Source organism: Centroberyx gerrardi, chromosome 17, assembly GCF_048128805.1.
Source record: "Centroberyx gerrardi isolate f3 chromosome 17, fCenGer3.hap1.cur.20231027, whole genome shotgun sequence".
NCBI lineage: Eukaryota > Metazoa > Chordata > Actinopteri > Beryciformes > Berycidae > Centroberyx > Centroberyx gerrardi.
The window spans coordinates 11,692,185-11,710,016 of record NC_136013.1 but is presented as its reverse complement, the minus strand read 5'-3'; the positions used below and the strand labels follow the sequence as shown (position 1 = coordinate 11,710,016).

The following is a 17,832-nucleotide window of genomic DNA, read 5'->3' as shown; positions in this document are numbered from 1 at the left end:
TGTGGCTCCTGGTAGCTTTAGCTTACTCTCATCCAGTGATTGAATCCTGTAAAGCTGCATGGCAGTTAAAGCTGACATAATACAAGGCTGCCCCCTATGGGCCAAAGAGTGGTACAAGTATTTCGACTTTGGAAACAAGGGAGACAAAAAAATTCCTGAGTTATCACACTGTAAACACCGCCCCAATCCCAAAAGCACCAATTCTTTAGCTGGTGATGTGATATGCATAATAACTCCTGCGTTTGTATGAGATTACAAACTTTATCCTCTTAATCAGAGCAATTTGAAAATTTGACAAGATAAAACTCCCACCCTGGTTTAGAGACAGTGTTTCCTACTGGTCGGGGAGAACACACACCAGTGTCAATCTCAGCCCAAACCCCGCCATCCCAGTCCTATCATATTTATTAAAATAATATATACAAATGATCTTTGCTTTATAAAAATAAACAAAGGGTTTAAATTCCCCTTTGGAATCACAGACATCAAACAGTCATGGCTAAAGCAAAGAATGATGGCTTCATAGTGTAACGTTTCCTACCCCAAGAAGGCATTGAATTAAATATCCCCTCCCCCCTCCCCCAGCCCCTCCCTCCTTCATCTAAACCTCAGCTCTTCAGCAGGTCCCCCAGATCGTAGGTATCAAAGAAATCGGACACGCCCTCGCCGTCCTCCAGGCTCCAGAGGTAATCGTCGTGATCCAGGGGTGGAGAGAAGCTGACGAAGGGGGTGCTGGAGTCCGGGGTGAAGGCGGTGCAAGGCAGCTGGTCCTCGGTGATCTGGAGCAGGCTGGGGGGCAAACCCAGCAGACCCTCCACGTCCAGCAGAGAGGAGCTGGAGGCTGCGGCGCTGGAGGAGGCTGGGGCTGCTGTGGACAGGTTGGCTGTTAGAGAGGAGAGAAGTGCAGAGGAGAGGGTTGAGTTAACCTTTTACAGTGGAAATTTTAATAGAGAGTATGCTTGATAAACAAAAACCTAAAACAGGAAAGTCTTTCCCATCTTAAAGACATTTGCTTATTTCCTACCTGCACTGAGGGGGGACTAAAAATAAGCACATATCACCCTGCAGTCCAACTGTGAGCAACAGGATCAACAAGTCACCCAAAGTCCATTAATTTCCTATAGAGCGACCAGGGAAACTTGGCTGACGTGTGGACGGATTACAAGCTTGTTGGCCGAAAAAAGTTGGCCAGAGCTAAACTTTTCAGATTTCCATGCTCGCTTGCTTCCCTACCGATGTGATTTAGTTTCATGAACAGTAGTTCCACATGAGAAGTGCAAAATGGACGAGAAATTGACTGCAGCTATTCAAAGCTTCCCAGAACTTTTATCTGAAAGACTACAGGAATAAACATTTCAAAACGATGCTTGGAAAACTGCTGCATCCATCGTTGGGAGCTCTGAAGTCATTTTATTGAGTTTTATTTGATTATGTTTTATTAATGCTACCTAATTATCGCTTGCTGGGTAGCTCATCAAAATGATGCAATATTATGAAAGGCAATACCAATGCAGTGAAAAATTCATCGTTTGCCTGTTCAGATCTTTGTAGCTGCACAAGTCAGAATAGTGTAACCCAACAGCCAAGTTGCTCACAGTGTGAACAGTCAGAATCTCACTGTGCCTTGACCCTATATCATAACCCAACATGACCCCATGGAAATCCCAACTTACTCTCCATAGGCTCCTGTTTGATGGTGTAGTTGGGGGGTCCCATGGTGGGCGTAGAGGGGGGACCTAGGGGTTGAGGTAGGGGTTGTGGGTATTCCTTTTTGGGGGTGGTAGCGTTCTTAACGGGGCTGGCATCCTCCAGACCCTCCTCCGGACACAGGTAGACTTCAATGGGACCATTCTTACTCTTTAGATAGATCTGTAATGAGCCCTGCTGTGAGGAGAAAGGGAAGCAGAGAGAGAGAGAGTGAGAGGTCAGAATGGGTGCTGAGAAGGAGGGGAGAAGAAGGAGAGGGAGGAAAAGAGAAGAACATGGATTCAAATCAAGATATGCTCTCACCCCCGCTGACTCTGGCACCTCCAGCTTGGTCTCAGCGGGAGCCTTGACAGCAATGACTGTCTGGTCCCGCAGACTGGCTATGGAGCGGATGTCCTGGTACGTCACATAGCCCAATGTGCAGGGTGGGGTCAAGGGTCACAACGGCAGAAATTTATCAGATTATAGGCCTGGATACAGATGTATGTACACACACACACACACACACACACACACACTCCCATATGTAAAGGATATCTCTGATTGTCTTTGTGTTCGGTGAGCTGTTTGAGCTGTGTGCTGCTGGAGTGGATCAGTTCGTCCAGAGCTCTCTCTGCTCTCTCCAGGTCCCCTAGCTCTTTCCTCAGGGCGCGCGTCTTCTCCCCTCCACCTGCACCACCCTCAAACACACCTCCAACCCTGGGAGAACACACACACACATAACAGTAACAGTGTCAGTCTGATTGCATACAGCGAACAAAAAAATCTTTGAGTAAGGAAACTGGTTATAGTTGGAAAAAAATTAAAACCCTCTTAATATTCTACAATGGTTGTGTTAAAACTTCTGCTAAACTAAAATTTCTGCCTGCCCAAGTTTTAGAAATTCAATTCTAGCCCGATGTGTATATTTCTGAAAACATATAATGTGGCAACCACCAGAAACAAGTTGGTGAGGGTTTACATGAAATACATATATTATTTATTTTGGCCAGTAAAAATTATTCTTGGCAGGTCATTTTTTTAGTTTACCAGCCCTTGGCAGATGAGCCCAAAGGCTAATTTCAAACTGCTCTATAGAGTACTGCAGCTGTCTATATTTCTATCTTTCCTATTCCTGTTTCTATCTTACTGCACTCACATCCACTGGATGTTGTTCTTGGACTTCTTGCGGATGAGCTGCACTCCCTCCAGGACGTTGGTGATGTCATAGATGCGTCTCTTCTGCACCTCCAGAACCTCGGTGGCCCAGTTGAGGTCCAGAACGCCATCAGGAGACTCAGCAATCAGACCCACAACCTTCTTGGTCAGCAGGCCCAGGGAGGTGTCGTACCGCGTCCGCTCACCTGGAGACTTTGGAGCTGAGCACAAAGACACAACAGAGGAGGATAATTAGAGATAAAAGCAGAACAAGGAAAAGGAGGAGCAAAACAGATAAAACAATAGGGATATTCAACAACAGGGAAAGAAACCTATCCTCCGATCCATGTGAGTGTACTCACTCCTTGGACTTGGTATCCTGGCTGCGGCACTGCCTTTGCCTTTCGGGGTGCGGAACTCCGGCAGGTAAAGGGGGTCCTCTAGATCCAGCTTCCTTTTAGCCTGGAGAGCAGAGCGTTTGCATATGTTAGAGAGAAAACTTGAAACATTTAAGAGCAAGGAGAGTGTTTCTTATAGTAGTACAGCGCTCACCATGACCTAAAACCGTTCTGTCACCATAAGAATAAGAGCACCAGTAGAGTGTATTCCTCATTTGAATCTCTTCCTAGCCTGCAGTCTATTGGAACATCCTTCATCCTAATGCTTAACAAATCCCATTGACTTTTAATGGTGGCAAGTAAAGGTTAAACCATGAGAATGAGGTGTACAGAATAAGTCCAGCCCATCTGTGGAACTGTGACATCAGTGCTGGCAAAAGTGCTAAATAGGGGGTTGTTGAAAAGTGCCGTGTCGTAAATGTGCCAACAGCCCTCAAGCAGGAACAAAGCACCCCCCTCACACTTTCTCAAGCACTTCAAGAGGGGGCTGGTAGTGTTTGTGTGTGTGTGTGTGTGTGTAAAGGAGGGAGGGAGGGGGGGGATCGCCACTCGACCTACCGCCTGCGAAACGCCAGGAAATCCCTGGAATCACTCAATGACTCCTCCTCCCTCTCCCCAGCCTCCCCCTACTTCTCTGTCCTCTCTTTTCTTCTAACTGCCTTTAGGGCACATAGGCTCCCTGACACAATCCTGCTATCACACTGCTGCCAGGACACACACACACACACACACACACAAACAGCTGATCACCTGACTACAACCCTAATGTGCCACACACTACGAGAGACCTGCACCTAAAATAGAAAGTGCACACACATCAAACATACAGTACACACACACACAACCTTTGGACCCCAATACGAACTCTAAATACCTACATGTGACCATTACTGTGTTCGGTGACCTACATAGGCCCAGCATAACAAAACTGAAAGTCACACAGACCTCCAGCCTCCCTCCCAGGGATGAGAAGTGACCAACTAGGCTACCTGAGAAAAGATAAATAAGCTTGTGCCAAATTGGAGAAAAGCGTGAATGACATGTAAAATTAGTCAGAAATGCTGAATTCCTGGCCAGTGAATTGATTAATTTAACTAAATCTAACCAACTTCATTGTGGACTAGCAGATCTTGCCATGTACATATGTAAAATTTCCCTTGATACGCAGTATGCACACACAACAACAACAACAACAACACACTCTCACACACCTGCTCTCTCTTCCTACACACTGGTGACTGAGCTAATGAGGCGTAGGATTTCAGCCAGACATTGGCGGGGCAGCTGGGTAATGTGTAGCTTCTGGTTAGGACCTCAGTCATCTAGAACTGTGTCCTCTCAGCTCCCTCACTGCCTCGAACCAGCAGGTTAGAGCCTCTCTGCACTTTTCCTCCCTCCATGTCTTAGAAATTCTTCCCTGCAGTGGGCAAGAAGCTAGTGAGCTAGTGAGCTATCCAAGGTTGCTTTAAATAACACAGGCTTTTTCTGAGATGGGAAAGTGGTGAACGGACTAAGACGTGTGTGTGTGTGTGTGTGTGTGTGTGGGGATAATGAAAGCTGCCATTGTCCCAGTGTGCTGCATGACATGTCCACCTGTTGACTAGTGACATCTGGAGCACCACAGCAGGTGTATGTGTGTGTGTGTGTGTTGGGGGTGGGGCTGCTTAATCTTTACAGCATACACACATGGACAGATACAAATTTCTGTAGGACACACAGGACAGGACAGTGACCACTTACTTCTTATTAAAATGGCGGCTGAATATTGGCACTTAACCCTAACCCTCCTCCTATGGGATTACAACCGGTCTCTTTGTTGGCTCAACAAGCCTGACTGTAGCTGTCAAATACAGCAGCCACAGAGAAGGATTACATGACACTGGTTTGAGGCGGTCTACAAGCATGACCACTGTAGTTTAGAGAGAGACAGAGGATCTAACTGGTCTTACTTGATTTTCCGCCAATCCCTACCGCCTCCTATGTTGGAATAGAAAAAAAGCACAAACTTTTTTAAAACAAAATGAGCGTCCTACACATATATTTAGGATAGGACTTTTTAATTTGACCAACTATTTTATGTATGCACGTCAAGTTGCACCACATCTAGCTTATTTAGGCCCTGTAGGTCTACACCTTGAGATTCAACTGCAGACTTGGCCATACCTGTCAACATTGGGCTTTGAAAATAAGGGAGATTTTCCAGGACCCCCACCCGACCATAATTAATTAATTATGAAAGGGATTTCCTCTCTCGGTTCCAGAGATCTACCAACTAGCATGCAGGTTGACATCTTTTTTCCCACTGTGACCAATACTAAACTCCACTCTAAACCTTGCAAAACGCATGGTTGTTTCCCAACATACTTCTGGTCAGGAATGGATAAATAGTCTCCCAAGTGTCTAAATGTCTATGTAGATATTTAGCTTTTTTTTTGCTGGCGTCTGATCAGGGATGGACTGGGACAAGAAAATGGCCCTGGACTTTTTGACCCAGACCGGCCCACATCCAGCCTGCGAATATTCCACCATCCCCACCCCACTGACGCATACATGAATACAGCAAGACTTAGTGTCACTACTTATACAGTATATATAAATTAGCACTACATACGGCTTGTCGCCAGCAGACCACCACTGTGAGGAGACCACAACATTGAGCATTTAGTGCATCATGATAAAGGGCTATATTTGAAAAGGCGATATAATCTATATCAATAGGCCTACAAATGAAATCAGTCAGGGCCATTTTTAGCACTTTAATTTGGTAACTTTCAACAATAAATATTTAAATTAACCAACACCAGGTAACAATAAATTCTAATAAACTATAACGTTGTCTAATAACAAACTATAAACAATTAAAAGGTGGAGTAAAGGAATGGACATGTAGAGAGAGGCACTGAGCCTCTTGATGCCGTTCCACCGGCAATGGAAATGCTCTCTCTCTCTCTCTCTCTCTCTCTCTCTCTCTATCTCTCTCTCTAAATAAAAAAAGGGAAATACGGGAGAGTTGACAGGTCTGGACTTGGCGTCAGAGGGGAACCAACGGTTTCACCCTGCAGCTGTAGGGGGTAGGGTGGGGAAGAGAGGGAGGGGAAGCTCTCACCGATTGCATGAGGGGTTTCTCTGGTGAGTCAACCACGTTATGCAAACACCATTTCATCTTGTGAAAATACAGACTGTCGCTCTCTTTCGCTCCGCAAGCTTTCAAACCACAAGGGACTGCAAAATGGTAACAATTCACATATGCAATCACACAGGCTGTTGCCTAACACACAGTCATAAAAGGACACGCAAAATATCCTGAGAGACTAAATCTGATACGAGGAACAGGCTAGGATAGAATTACAGTGATTGCACTTTCCTCAATTATGATAGTAAGCCCACGCTAGTCGATTTAAAATCAGTTCACATGCAGCTACTGTGCAGCAATCCACTGTTCAGGCCTATTGCTGTGAGGGAGAATGGAAAAGCCCTGAGTCAACTACACTCCTACTAGCTCTTTATCTCCAAGACAGTGAGTTACAGTATCACACTCATGTTTGTTATAACCTCACCCTGCCCGCCCGCCTATTTACACTCACGAGCCGCATGTGAGTCCCTCTGTTACTACAGCTCCCTCGCCTCATTCCCGCCGTTTCTCCGGTTGTGAACTTTCCACAGTGGCATTTCACACACAGTCTCAGTCACGTGAAGGACTGTCAGCGCTCCACCGCCAGCCGGGCCTCTCCTCAAACCAACAAACCTCGTCTATCAGGCTGCATGGGACTCAGATTCCATCGAAGCCAAGGGCAAGTTGCAGTACGCCTGCACATATCTACACCTCTGTAGACAAAACCCTACCTACCACACCCTAGTCAAAGGAAAACAACAATGCCTGCATAGCTGACGAAATTGTCAATGTGCCCCTCAAGAGGTGAAAGAGATGGGTGGATCTGTCCATTTGGGTTAATGGTGAAGAAGGGGGAGCAGGGAGCTTTGAAATGCAAAACTCCCCCGTTGAGGACATTATGCTCCTGGCCAACGCTGGCCCGAGGCTGGGGTAATACAAGGTGAACGATAGGGAGAAGAGAGGAAGAGAGAGCTTTCGGCGGAGTGTAAACAGGGGGCAATGTGGCCAGTCTCACACCCAAGCCGCATTATCCCTCAGCCTGAATGGGGCCTCACTACAGGGGTTCCTAGCCAGGGTGACAAAGAAATATAGGAAGGTACTGGAAGTTATAAGCAGCCCGACTTCAACAGAAACCTGCCGAGCAGAAGGGGTTTGTGTTCCTACCAAGGGGCCGAGAAACTCTTTCCTTGGTTTGTACTAGCAGTCTGTTTTATTTGATATCGATGTCCGTTTTCATTTTTTCCCAGCATGCTCAGGAAGAACTGGAGGTGCCTCTCACTGTGTTGGCAGACTGTGCACGTTCCATGAAAATCTGGAAACATGCGTGTTAGAAATAAGCAGGGAATCAGTGGAACATCATTTCTTGCCTGGGTCTATGCATCTTATGCCCAAATTGGCATTTTCCCCTTCACAGAAAATCTATTGGATAACAAAATTATGAAGCCTCTTGTAAATATAAGATTCCTTTCCCAAGAACGTTCTCCAGTAGAAAAGCTTAAGGCGAGGACTAGGTTTGATCTGAAAGCTGATGTCATACGGAGAAAGGGTTTCCCTCGACTTTGGATCTTTTTCCCCACCCTGACGAAGGCTAAACCTAAATCCTGTAACACATTTACATGATCATCAACCAGAAGAGGAAACAAAAGTGAAACATTATCAACAGTTTACACCCCGGCTAAACCTCACATGCTTTTACTACAGTTATGAGGATTAATGAGTGAGGAAGAGATATCTGCCACTGAAGTCACCTGCATTTAGTCAACCATTAACTTTTTCTTAGGGTGTTTTCAAAAGCATGTCCCTCTCCAGTAAGCCTTCATTACTTTTTTAAAGGAACTCAGGCTTTAAAGTTGAGCCCACCGTCCTTTTATCTAACCAGCCAATAAGAATGGGGTTATTATGTTGTTATGAGGAGTAGTTGAAGGAAGTGAGTGGCTCACAGAATGAAGGACCAAAGAGACGTTTACGATCAAATGGGATGCTAGGGGGTGTACACGGGGCGCCTCAACCCTAAAGGTAATCCTTGATCTAAGTAGACTAAAGCATCCAGTCCATACCCAGCTGCAGGAGTGATGTGTGTAACTGATCCTGTGCTCTGACCTACCTGGATGAGGGCCAAGTGAAAAGAAAATTGCCCTACAGGGATCAACAAAGTGTCACACATTATTATGATTAGTTCTCAAAAAGAGGACCTTGAAAATGTCCTGGCAGGCACCCAGGAAAAGGAGGTAAACATGAAGCTCATCATAATTTTGATTTCATTCAGCAGTTAGTGCAACAAGATAATCAGTTTAGTTCTTTCTATTTGGGGATACCTGGACAAAATGTCTTTCTATTGGGGAGACATGAGGGGAGGCCTGTGGTAATTTTTAAAAGCTCCAGATTATGTAATGTGTTACTGACAACATGTAGGCTGCCCAGGCCAGAGGCTTCTCAGCATGAAAAAAAGATTGAAACTCCTCGACACCCGCCTCCTTTACTACAGTAGCAAATCATGTTCATGCTGGTCAGTGATTACTTAAAAGAGCAAGGAAGGAAAAAAACTGCCCAGGGAGGAGAAGCTTCTTGTTCTCTTCGTTTGTTACATGCTTCCCTTGAAGCATGTAGACTGAAAAGAGGAAGCTGTGAGATCATCTTCTCCGCTGTGTTTCTGAGAGAGAGAGAGACGGGGACAGAGGAAGGAAGGGAGAGACCATAAGATTCTCTCTGTCTGTTTCCAGTGTATTTTTAACGGCTGCCCCACTGCCTGTGCCTTCTAGTCGCTGAGAAATGAGTTTCACAACTCACCGCTGCCATGTCATCTCCAGAGAGAGGGGAGACAAATTATTATTAGGCCAGTTTGTTCTTTCACCTTCTTCTGGTTCACACCTGATAAGACTGAAAGATGTTTGCTTAGTTTTCAGCCCATCACTTGTATATTTTGTCTGTCACACAAAGTTTTTTTTGAAACATTTTTATTGAAAATCTACATCATCTACTATGTGCAGAGGATGGAAGTTTCATAATCGTGGGAGTTTGGGACTTATGAAACCCGTTCTGTAATTTCAAAAGTGCATTGCTCTTCTCAGTCCCACCAAAGCTCACATTTTGGAGATACAAACTATTTGCCCTGCAGCGGTGATATGGGCCTGTGCACCTTCAGTGTTACTGTGTAATAACTGAGAGCACTAGCCCTACTCCAGCTCACTGAAAAAGTGCAGTTCTTGTGGTCGCAGCAGAGCCAAACACAGAGTAGGAGTCTCCATCTAGTCAGTATTTATGGCAGGGAGAAAGAATAGACAACATCATATCAGTGTGAAAACACACTCAGCATCCTGGCTGCTTATCAGTGGCATGTCACCATCTCCCAATGACGCCGCAGACAGTATATGAACACTTGACCCTACACCCAATGTTAGTCTGAGCCAGGCTATAGTCTACACCAAACCATCTGAAGCATTAACGCTGGATTGACATGGGAAAAATACCCTTTCAAGTCTGTGAACAAAACAAGGGGTATTCTATAACTTAAGAGCACTATGCAGGCTTGAGTAGCATGGTAATAATGTTCACCTTAGCCTATGATAAGCCAGGTGGTAGCCTACATTTTTCACCTTACTTATGCCCTGCTAATCCTCTTGGACTGGCCTATTAGTGAATACGGGTCTAAGGGCAGGGGGTTAATGTGAGATTTCGAGACCCCGGCCACTCTACCCCCTAACCGCTTTAGCCCTGCTGCAACTCGAGGCCGGGCCAGCAGGCTAGAGAGGGGAGGCCGACACAACAAACAGCAGCAGGTGGGGAACGCAAACATATTGCTTACTCCTATCCAATCCTCTCAGCTCTTCCCAATATATCTTGACCTGGAGGGTCGTAAGGTGCCTGAAGAGAAAAGGTCATCAAGATTTTCAAATAATCCTTCCAAAATGGGCAGCACACAAGTTTATACACTACTAGAATACAACACCCATAGCATTTTCTTAACATAAACAAAGCTATAATGTTGCAGCTAATATTATTGCCCTGAATAAAAGTGTCTCAATGTCTCCAGGAGTTCCTTCCTACTGGTCGTACAACTCATGTCCAACTCCCGGGAAAACAGACCAGTTGCCCAGTTGCCCAGTTACGACCTCTGACCCCACCCCTCCACCCCACTCCTAGTGATACAGACAGGTTACACAGGCCCTGGACGGCCCATATGACAGGTGCAGACCAGATAGGTGGGTACGTGTTTAGTGGTTATGGTTGGAACAGCTGCCTTAGGGTGTAATCACAAAACAAGCTGTCTAAATAAGAAGGGCTGGGAGCGTTTCTGGTCAAATTACTGGTAATAGCTGGTTGGGCAACATCCCCAAGTGGAGTTCCTCTCTCTAATAATCAGATTTTTAATATGGGTCATAGAACTGAATCAATGCAATGCTTTTAGTTTGGCTTTAAGTGTAATTAAATGCTATGTGTTTACATTAGGACATCTAGTTTCTCCCATTAGCTTGGTCACCCCCAGACCCCCAGGTATTGTTTTAGTCTTTAAAAGCTACTCTTACAGCCCCAGCAGTCTCCCACTGTGGGGTCACTCATCCTTCCTATTCACAAGTGGGGCCCCCAAACACTCACTAAACACTGTCACACACACCCCCCCCCCCCCCCCCCCCCCCCCCCCCCCCCCCACACACACACACACACACACACACACACACTGCGTCTGTCTGTCTAGCTACAGCTGGGTTGCGGGGGAAAGATGTCACACACAGACACACAAACTAGTTTCTCAGGCTTCAACATGGACGGCAACGGGAACACACGCCATTCATTCACGTCAAACAGCAGCCACAGTGGCTCCTCTGTGGCTTATCACGTCAAAACATATTTGAAGTATGAAAAAACGCAGCTACAATATGCATACCAATGGAAATCAAGAATTATTCCGCCCCCACACAGACTGTACGGGACACTGAATCGCTCACTAGTTATTACAATATGAATATAGGCCTAGTTCAAGCTGGCTGCAGCGCGTTAGCATCTATTCTTCAGTGGGTGTTTGCTTGATTCTTTACCGGCAGTCGACCGGAGGATGATCTGATGGGTTTAGCCTCGGGTCCGTGGGGGGTTGAATACAGGCTGTTGGCCCTTTGTTCCGCCGCGGTGGTGTTGCAGATCTGGGTGAAATACCCGGTCGGTACCGTGTTCATCGGTGGGCTGGACAGTCCGGTACTGAAGAACTCGGTCTTCACTCCGGCGGTGGACAAAACCTTCATCTTCTGCTGGGCGCAGGGCAGACCCGCTGCTGCCCGACCCGACGCCGGGGAGACGCCTGCAGGCATCCGCATCATTTTCATGAATAAGCTAAAGTAAACCGGCCTGGTCAGGCAAAGGGAGAAGTCTGCTGTGAGCCAAGCACGGTGATTAATGCTCTGCAACGATTTCCCCTGTATTAGCAAGCTTACTGTTGCTGGCTTGATTGCAAAATATATATCAACCCTGCGACTGTAATAAAAGAGAACTGAGAAGAAAAATTCATACAGCTGAAATCAGCTTGTTAAGTGCAAAATGCATGAATTAGATATGAAATCCAGGTGTATTTCGAAATATTTTGTCAGTAAATAGCCTACAGCAGCTTGGTCAGTGCTGTTATCCTTTGTCCGGTAACAAAGTGCAGAGTAAACTTGCCTTGCGGGTTATTACGTGTTGCTGGCTAAATAAATACACAATTAAAAAAGTCCAGTATTTCAGAGTCCAGTACCAGGAGGCTTGTTGTTTTCATTGAGAAGTAGGTTCCACCCTGAGATTTACAAGTCACTGGGAATCCCTCAGATACACGGAATACGAGCCTGCCTGTGACTCCTGTCTGTCCACCTCCGAGCTCCGCTCTCCATACAAGGGGACAAGAGCTGGGGAAGAACAGCCTTTTTTACCGCCAAACTTCGTCCCGCGAAATTCAGATCTCCCGCGGTTGGAACTCGTTTCTGATTGGCTGACGGCACGTTCGGCTTGTCACATTTGCATAAAACAGTTGTATGTAGGTGTGGTCTGGTCTTAAAGCGACAGCAGCTGAGTTGTGGAACAGGGTGTTCTTTTGTGACCAGTCTGGACCTACAGACAATGACCACTTGTACGATTTATTATTTTGAATATGAATGATGAAGACATACATACATAGTTATATTGTTGTAACTTTGTTGTTACCACAGTAGTTACATGGTTATTACAAGCCAGGATAAGCACTATGTCACCAAGGTTTGACCTATATTTTCCATCATTCAATAGCAGTCAATAGTTCAATAGTTTAGATACATATCACAATTAAAACGTAGGCTTTGTAATAATGTATAAAAATCTGCTCCCTGGACAAGGGACATGGATGAAAAGAGCAAAGGATCCTCTCTATTTCATTGTTTACATGGAGTCACTATCACACTTTATGATGGTGTATTGTAGCCTGTTACAAGGTGTTGCTCCTGAGGATAATTTGCGGATGATAATTGGATTCATTCAGTAACACTCTTGCTTATTGGCTCAGAAGAAATATTGAAAGAAAACAACCCCCCTCCCCCATCCACCCCAACCCAAGCCATATGACTTGACCCCTAATGGAGTAAACTCCCAACGTCGGCAAGCCTATTGTCATGCCTTGAAGAGAGTTAAACTTCCAGGGAAATCACCATATCCAACATGCCGCTTATGGTCCATTCACTTCAGATAGTTGCTAATGACTCTACAGAGGGCTGAGGGTGAGAGGAAAAGGTGAAAAGGTTGCCTGCTTATTAAATAACATCTCATATTGGACCACACAATACAAATAAAACAATCATTTTATCAGTTAAGCCAATACAGCATCATTGTTTTGCACTGACTGGCATTGTATTGTATTTTAATAGCTTTCGACAGAGAAAGAAGAACCCCTCAAGTTCAGGTGTTATTTATCTGGTGCAAAGTCAATATGCTGTGTGTATTTAAGGCTCTTGTGAGTGTAGTGTGAAATACCTCACACTGGCAGCTCAGTATGGCTCAGGCAAACAGAGGACGTGTTGTCAACATCCACCACACATAACATCACAATAATGATGGCCTTTTGTTTGACATATGCCAGAACTTGTTCATGGCATCACTGCACTGAATAAGAGTTGGTTGTATGTAGAGTATTTGATTGATGGACTCCTCAGATTATTACATTTATGTTAGTGTTGCCTTGTTCTCCTTGTAACGACCCTCTTATATCAAACCAATTTGGATTTGTTGCAATGTCAAAGAGTTGAATTTTTAAGCCAAAGCAACACATGAGTTTTTCGGAGTTCACTGTGACATCCATCTCTATAGATGAAAGCAACAAGTTTATCTTGTGTTTAGAGTACTTGCATTCCTGGGATTTCAGCAAGATACAAGTCATTGCATGCTCAACCAACACCCCCATCTTGTGGTGTTTACTGGCATCTTTTCTGCATTACAATAGCCTCAAGCATCAGTCCTGCGTAATCTACTTAGGCTATGTCTCTTGTGATACAAACACTGTGACACAAACATGGCCAAACATGTACCCATATATTCCGCGAGATTATAATTTACCAGAGAACATATTTGTGTGTGTGTGTGTGTGTGTGTGTGTGTGTGTGTGTGTGTGTGTGTGTGTGTGTGTGTGTGTGTGTGTGTGTGTGTGTGTGTGTGGTTTCTGTTCCACTGGCCTGAAACTTTTATACCCTTGCTCTTTATGTCAATAACCCATTTCCACCACTAGATGGAGTCATAGTCTCATCACTGGCCACATATTGTAGGTTAGGACAAGATCTATTTGTATATTGGACTGTGTGTGATGGTTGTCTGTTATGCATTGTTTTCTTTCTTGTAAAGACTCAGTAAATAACAATATAAGCTAACAGGATACACAAATTTCCACTGAAATGTGTTGACGATATGATGAAATGCTGTTAGTATGCCCTGCTTTAGTTCATATCTAATGCCTGAAATTCCAGATACATCCACAAGGTGGAGTAGCTCGTTTGCCTTTTGAGACCAAAGTGTGTAAGTAAGTATGGCATTCTCATTCCAAATAGCCATGTATCATCAGACAGCTGCTTCTATTCTTAGTTATTAATAAGATTTCACATGTGATTTTTTGAATATGGTTAATGCTGCCATACCTGGCCTATCCAGACTATAAAATTCACTGAAATGTATTATTAGAGTGAGTTTGACAGTGTGGGCACGCAGCATTACAGGTGATGCTCTTCAGCCTCCAAGGTCATCTTCCTTAACACACATGCTGATCTGATGTCATGAATGTTGATATAAGTATTGTCACTAAAGCAACACTTTCAAGATTTTTTTGAATGATCAGGTTGTATGTGACGACTTCTCAGCATCCTCTGTTCTATAGACCATGTCGGGGGAGTGCTTCATACTGGCCCTGGTGGTTAAACAGTCTATGGAAAAATAGAGACACTCACAGGAAACTCCCTTCGTTTGATTTCCCACCACACAACCTCAAGATTCTTCTGAATACATCCTGTTGTATCAGCGTTTCACTGTCATCTGAACCCTAAAAAGCATGTCAACATCAACCTTACCTTCTGAGGAACATTATCTACGCTATTTCATATCCCACTGACTTCAATACTTCATATGAATCATTTCATACCCTCCAAGCTGTTTTAGAACATCTTTTTTATTTCATTACATAAGAACGTACATACAAAGCACACTTTATAATAAAGAGTTTATGAAACTCACAGCACATTGTCCGTAGAAATAACACAATCCCTACAAACATTTACAATCAACTCTAGTATAGAGTTCTGATTATACCTAAGGCGACCCCCACCCCCATTCAGAAAGAACACCACCTTCCAATTCAGCTCAACTGGCACACCTTACATACCCACAGGAGATATGTACACATTCTTATTAAGTTGTAACAGCCTCGAGATCATTAGAAAACAGATGAGGGGGAAGTGATGTGGTGATAATTAAGTGACATGGTGTAAGACTCGGTGTAGAGGATGGGGTGTAGCTAAATATTGTGGAGTTTGACCCACAAAAGTTTGTTTGGAATGTAACACAAAAAAAGGAAAAGAAAAGAACAACAATGCATCAGTACACTTCTAGCTATAGGGAATCCATGGTTTGGGGGGAGGAGGGCGTACAAAGAGTGTCCTTTTAGATCTCAAAGTATGGTTTCAGCTTTGGTTGGTTGATTTGTCTGTCCAGTGGCCAAAGAATGAGTCTGCTTCTGCGGCGTACACTACTGTTGATCCTCAAGTCATCTAGGAAACAGTCCACTTCTTTCTGTCCTTCTTTCTTTCACCCCCCCCTCCTCCTCCTCCTCCTCCTCCTCCTCCTTCTCTCCAAATACCTATCCCACCCTTTCTGCCCCTCTTGTCCTCTTGCCCGGAGTGAAGTGGAGACATGTGTTTCCCTGCACCTGCATGGAGAGAAAGGAAGAAAAGTGAAGTCAGATCTCTCCCTCTCGCCCGCCCTCCCTCCCTCCCTGCAGAGGGGAGCAGACAGACTGGCGCCTAGCATGGAACTTTCATTAACCCCAGGCAGATAGCAATGAATCCGCCACACATTCACTGGCCTGCCTAATTGGCAACCATGGTGAGTGTGGAGGGTATGGAGACCTTAAACTCCCTCTGCATATCAATGCCCAGACTATGTCAGTTGGTATTTACTGGCTTTTATTTCACTTAAAAAACCCAAACAAGACTCTGTCCTTATTCTACGAGAACATGTAGACTACAGCCCAAAGCCACATTTTACATTACATCGGAGTCTTGTGATTTTCATGCATTTAGAAAGACACTTTAGTCATTTAACAGAGGTATGAATAGGAGAAAAAAAAATCAATACATACCGTATCTGTTATCACCATTCTAATGGCACAACCGCCCTTCTTCTTTGGAGAAATTGCGAGTAAGGTCTGCAGTCTGAATGGAAAGCAAAACAGGGAGAAGCGGGTTTTAGACGTTGGCAACACTTGAACACTCAATATAATCAAATAGAACGAATTAGTAATTGTCTGTGCGGGGGAGTAACATTTTTTCCACATCATGTATCAGACACTAGCCAACATTATCAGCTACTGTAACACTGTTACGATATCAGCACCAAGCAGATGGAGATGCACATTGTAGAACTTCTTTTCAACGGACAACACAGTTTCTCCAAGGCGCAAGCAGAGCAAACTTATACCAATCCAGAAAGAATGGACATAAACCTTAATGTATTTTATTGATTCCCATAACCTATAGGGGAATTCTCATTTTCTCTCCTCTATAGAGTTCAGTTGGAGCTGGTAGTGCTTCAGTGTCTTGCTCAAGGACACTTCAGCAAGAAGGATGTTGAAGGACAACCATCGGTCCACCTATCTCGCCTCACCTTTATTGACAACACCATCTCCGGCGTGGCCGTGGTCTCCGCCTCCAGCGCGATCTGCAGGTCGAAGATGTAGTCGATAACGTGTTGCAGGATCTCCACCTGGCTGACCGACTTGTTCTGCGGGATGCTCGGTACCAGCTCCTTCAGTTTGGAGTAGCAGTCGTTCATGTCGCACAGGGCGCCCACGGGCTCCTCCAGAGACGAGGGTTTATTCCGGGTGATGGCAAGACTCTGATCCGAAATACAGCACACAGCCTTGTAACAGCTCCTCACCGAGCGGACAGGACTGATGGCTTTCATGATGAGAGAAGAGGTGGAAAAATAACACACACGAGACTCAGCTTGATGTAAGGTAGAAGTTGGTGATGGGTTTTCTCCCTGTTGCCGCTTCCCTGCCACTGTCCCGAACAGCTACAGTGCTGTGGCAGCGGTGTAAAGTTAGGTTTTATACACCGCCTGTTGACGCCCCCTTTCTCGCAAATAAATAAACCCCAGCGCTCTGATTGGCCGGTGCAAAGAGTTCCTGACGGGTTTGAGGAGCATGACGGTTCTGATTGGCTGATATCGCCTACTGGGGGGTAGGTGAAAGAATGAGGAAATTAGGCTGGGGTGCCTAAGGGGATTGTCCATCAATTAGTCACCTCTTCCAGGTACAATGGTATTTATTTGAAATAGACATAGATAACTTATCAAAAGCTTTCAAAGTGGGGTCCGGCGACCACCAGGGGTCCTTGAGGGGTTTCCCAGTTAAAGGAGGAATACTTTAATTTCACAATTTCTTGACTCCCTTAAGGTTAGTGCAATAAGACAATGTCTGCTTTGATTATAGGCTTCACTGTCCCCACTGTTCCCTCTTCACCTACAGTGTAAACAGTTATATAATTCTGTACTAAATCATATCTACACCAAAAATCTTCTCAGAAGGGGTTCCTCGGAATCTTATCAAACGGATGTCCGTGTTCTAATGTATATTTATTAGCCTATTATTTATTATATCCCTGATATGAAAACGTTTGTGAACCCTTTACTTACAGGCTAAATATCTGATTGATTTGAAGAGTGGATTAAGAAACAGTCCACAAACATTGTCACCAGCTGAGGAGAGACAAGCTCTTTAATGACAGGGCAACA

General features: G+C 44.8%; 2 protein-coding genes across 2 annotated transcripts; both read right to left on the bottom strand.

Annotated features, from left to right (window-relative positions):
- Window positions 1-608: 608 nt before the first annotated feature.
- Window positions 609-11,663, bottom strand: e2f2 (E2F transcription factor 2). The gene is made up of 7 exons (XM_071910196.2): window positions 11,388-11,663; window positions 3,207-3,306; window positions 2,846-3,065; window positions 2,245-2,406; window positions 2,011-2,125; window positions 1,674-1,884; window positions 609-883 (listed from the first exon to the last, which is right to left on the bottom strand). Exons 1-7 carry the CDS (start codon window positions 11,661-11,663, stop codon window positions 609-611), a joined length of 1,359 nt encoding a protein of 452 aa, XP_071766297.1.
- Window positions 11,664-14,971: 3,308 nt separating this feature from the next.
- On the bottom strand, window positions 14,972-17,108 carry id3 (inhibitor of DNA binding 3). The gene is made up of 3 exons (XM_071910197.2): window positions 16,702-17,108; window positions 16,178-16,250; window positions 14,972-15,745 (listed from the first exon to the last, which is right to left on the bottom strand). The coding sequence occupies exons 1-2, from the start codon at window positions 16,999-17,001 to the stop codon at window positions 16,197-16,199; spliced, it is 354 nt and encodes a 117-aa protein (XP_071766298.1). The 5' UTR covers window positions 17,002-17,108; the 3' UTR covers window positions 14,972-15,745; window positions 16,178-16,196.
- Between the last annotated feature and the right edge of the window lie 724 nt (window positions 17,109-17,832).

What these genes read in the sequence shown, in the direction of transcription:
- e2f2 (XM_071910196.2), bottom strand. Translation starts at nt 11,663, where the DNA reads ATGATGCGGATGCCTGCAGGCGTCTCCCCGGCGTCGGGTCGGGCAGCA. An exon ending in CAGGATACCAAGTCCAAGGA is followed by an intron (nt 3,066 to 3,206) that starts GTGAGTACACTC and finishes CTTTGTGCTCAG; the next exon opens with CTCCAAAGTCTCCAGGTGAG. An exon ending in GAACACAAAGACAATCAGAG is followed by an intron (nt 2,126 to 2,244) that starts ATATCCTTTACA and finishes CCCACCCTGCAC; the next exon opens with ATTGGGCTATGTGACGTACC.
- id3 (XM_071910197.2), bottom strand. Translation starts at nt 17,001, where the DNA reads ATGAAAGCCATCAGTCCTGTCCGCTCGGTGAGGAGCTGTTACAAGGCT. An exon ending in AGATGGTGTTGTCAATAAAG is followed by an intron (nt 16,251 to 16,701) that starts GTGAGGCGAGAT and finishes CTTTCCATTCAG; the next exon opens with ACTGCAGACCTTACTCGCAA.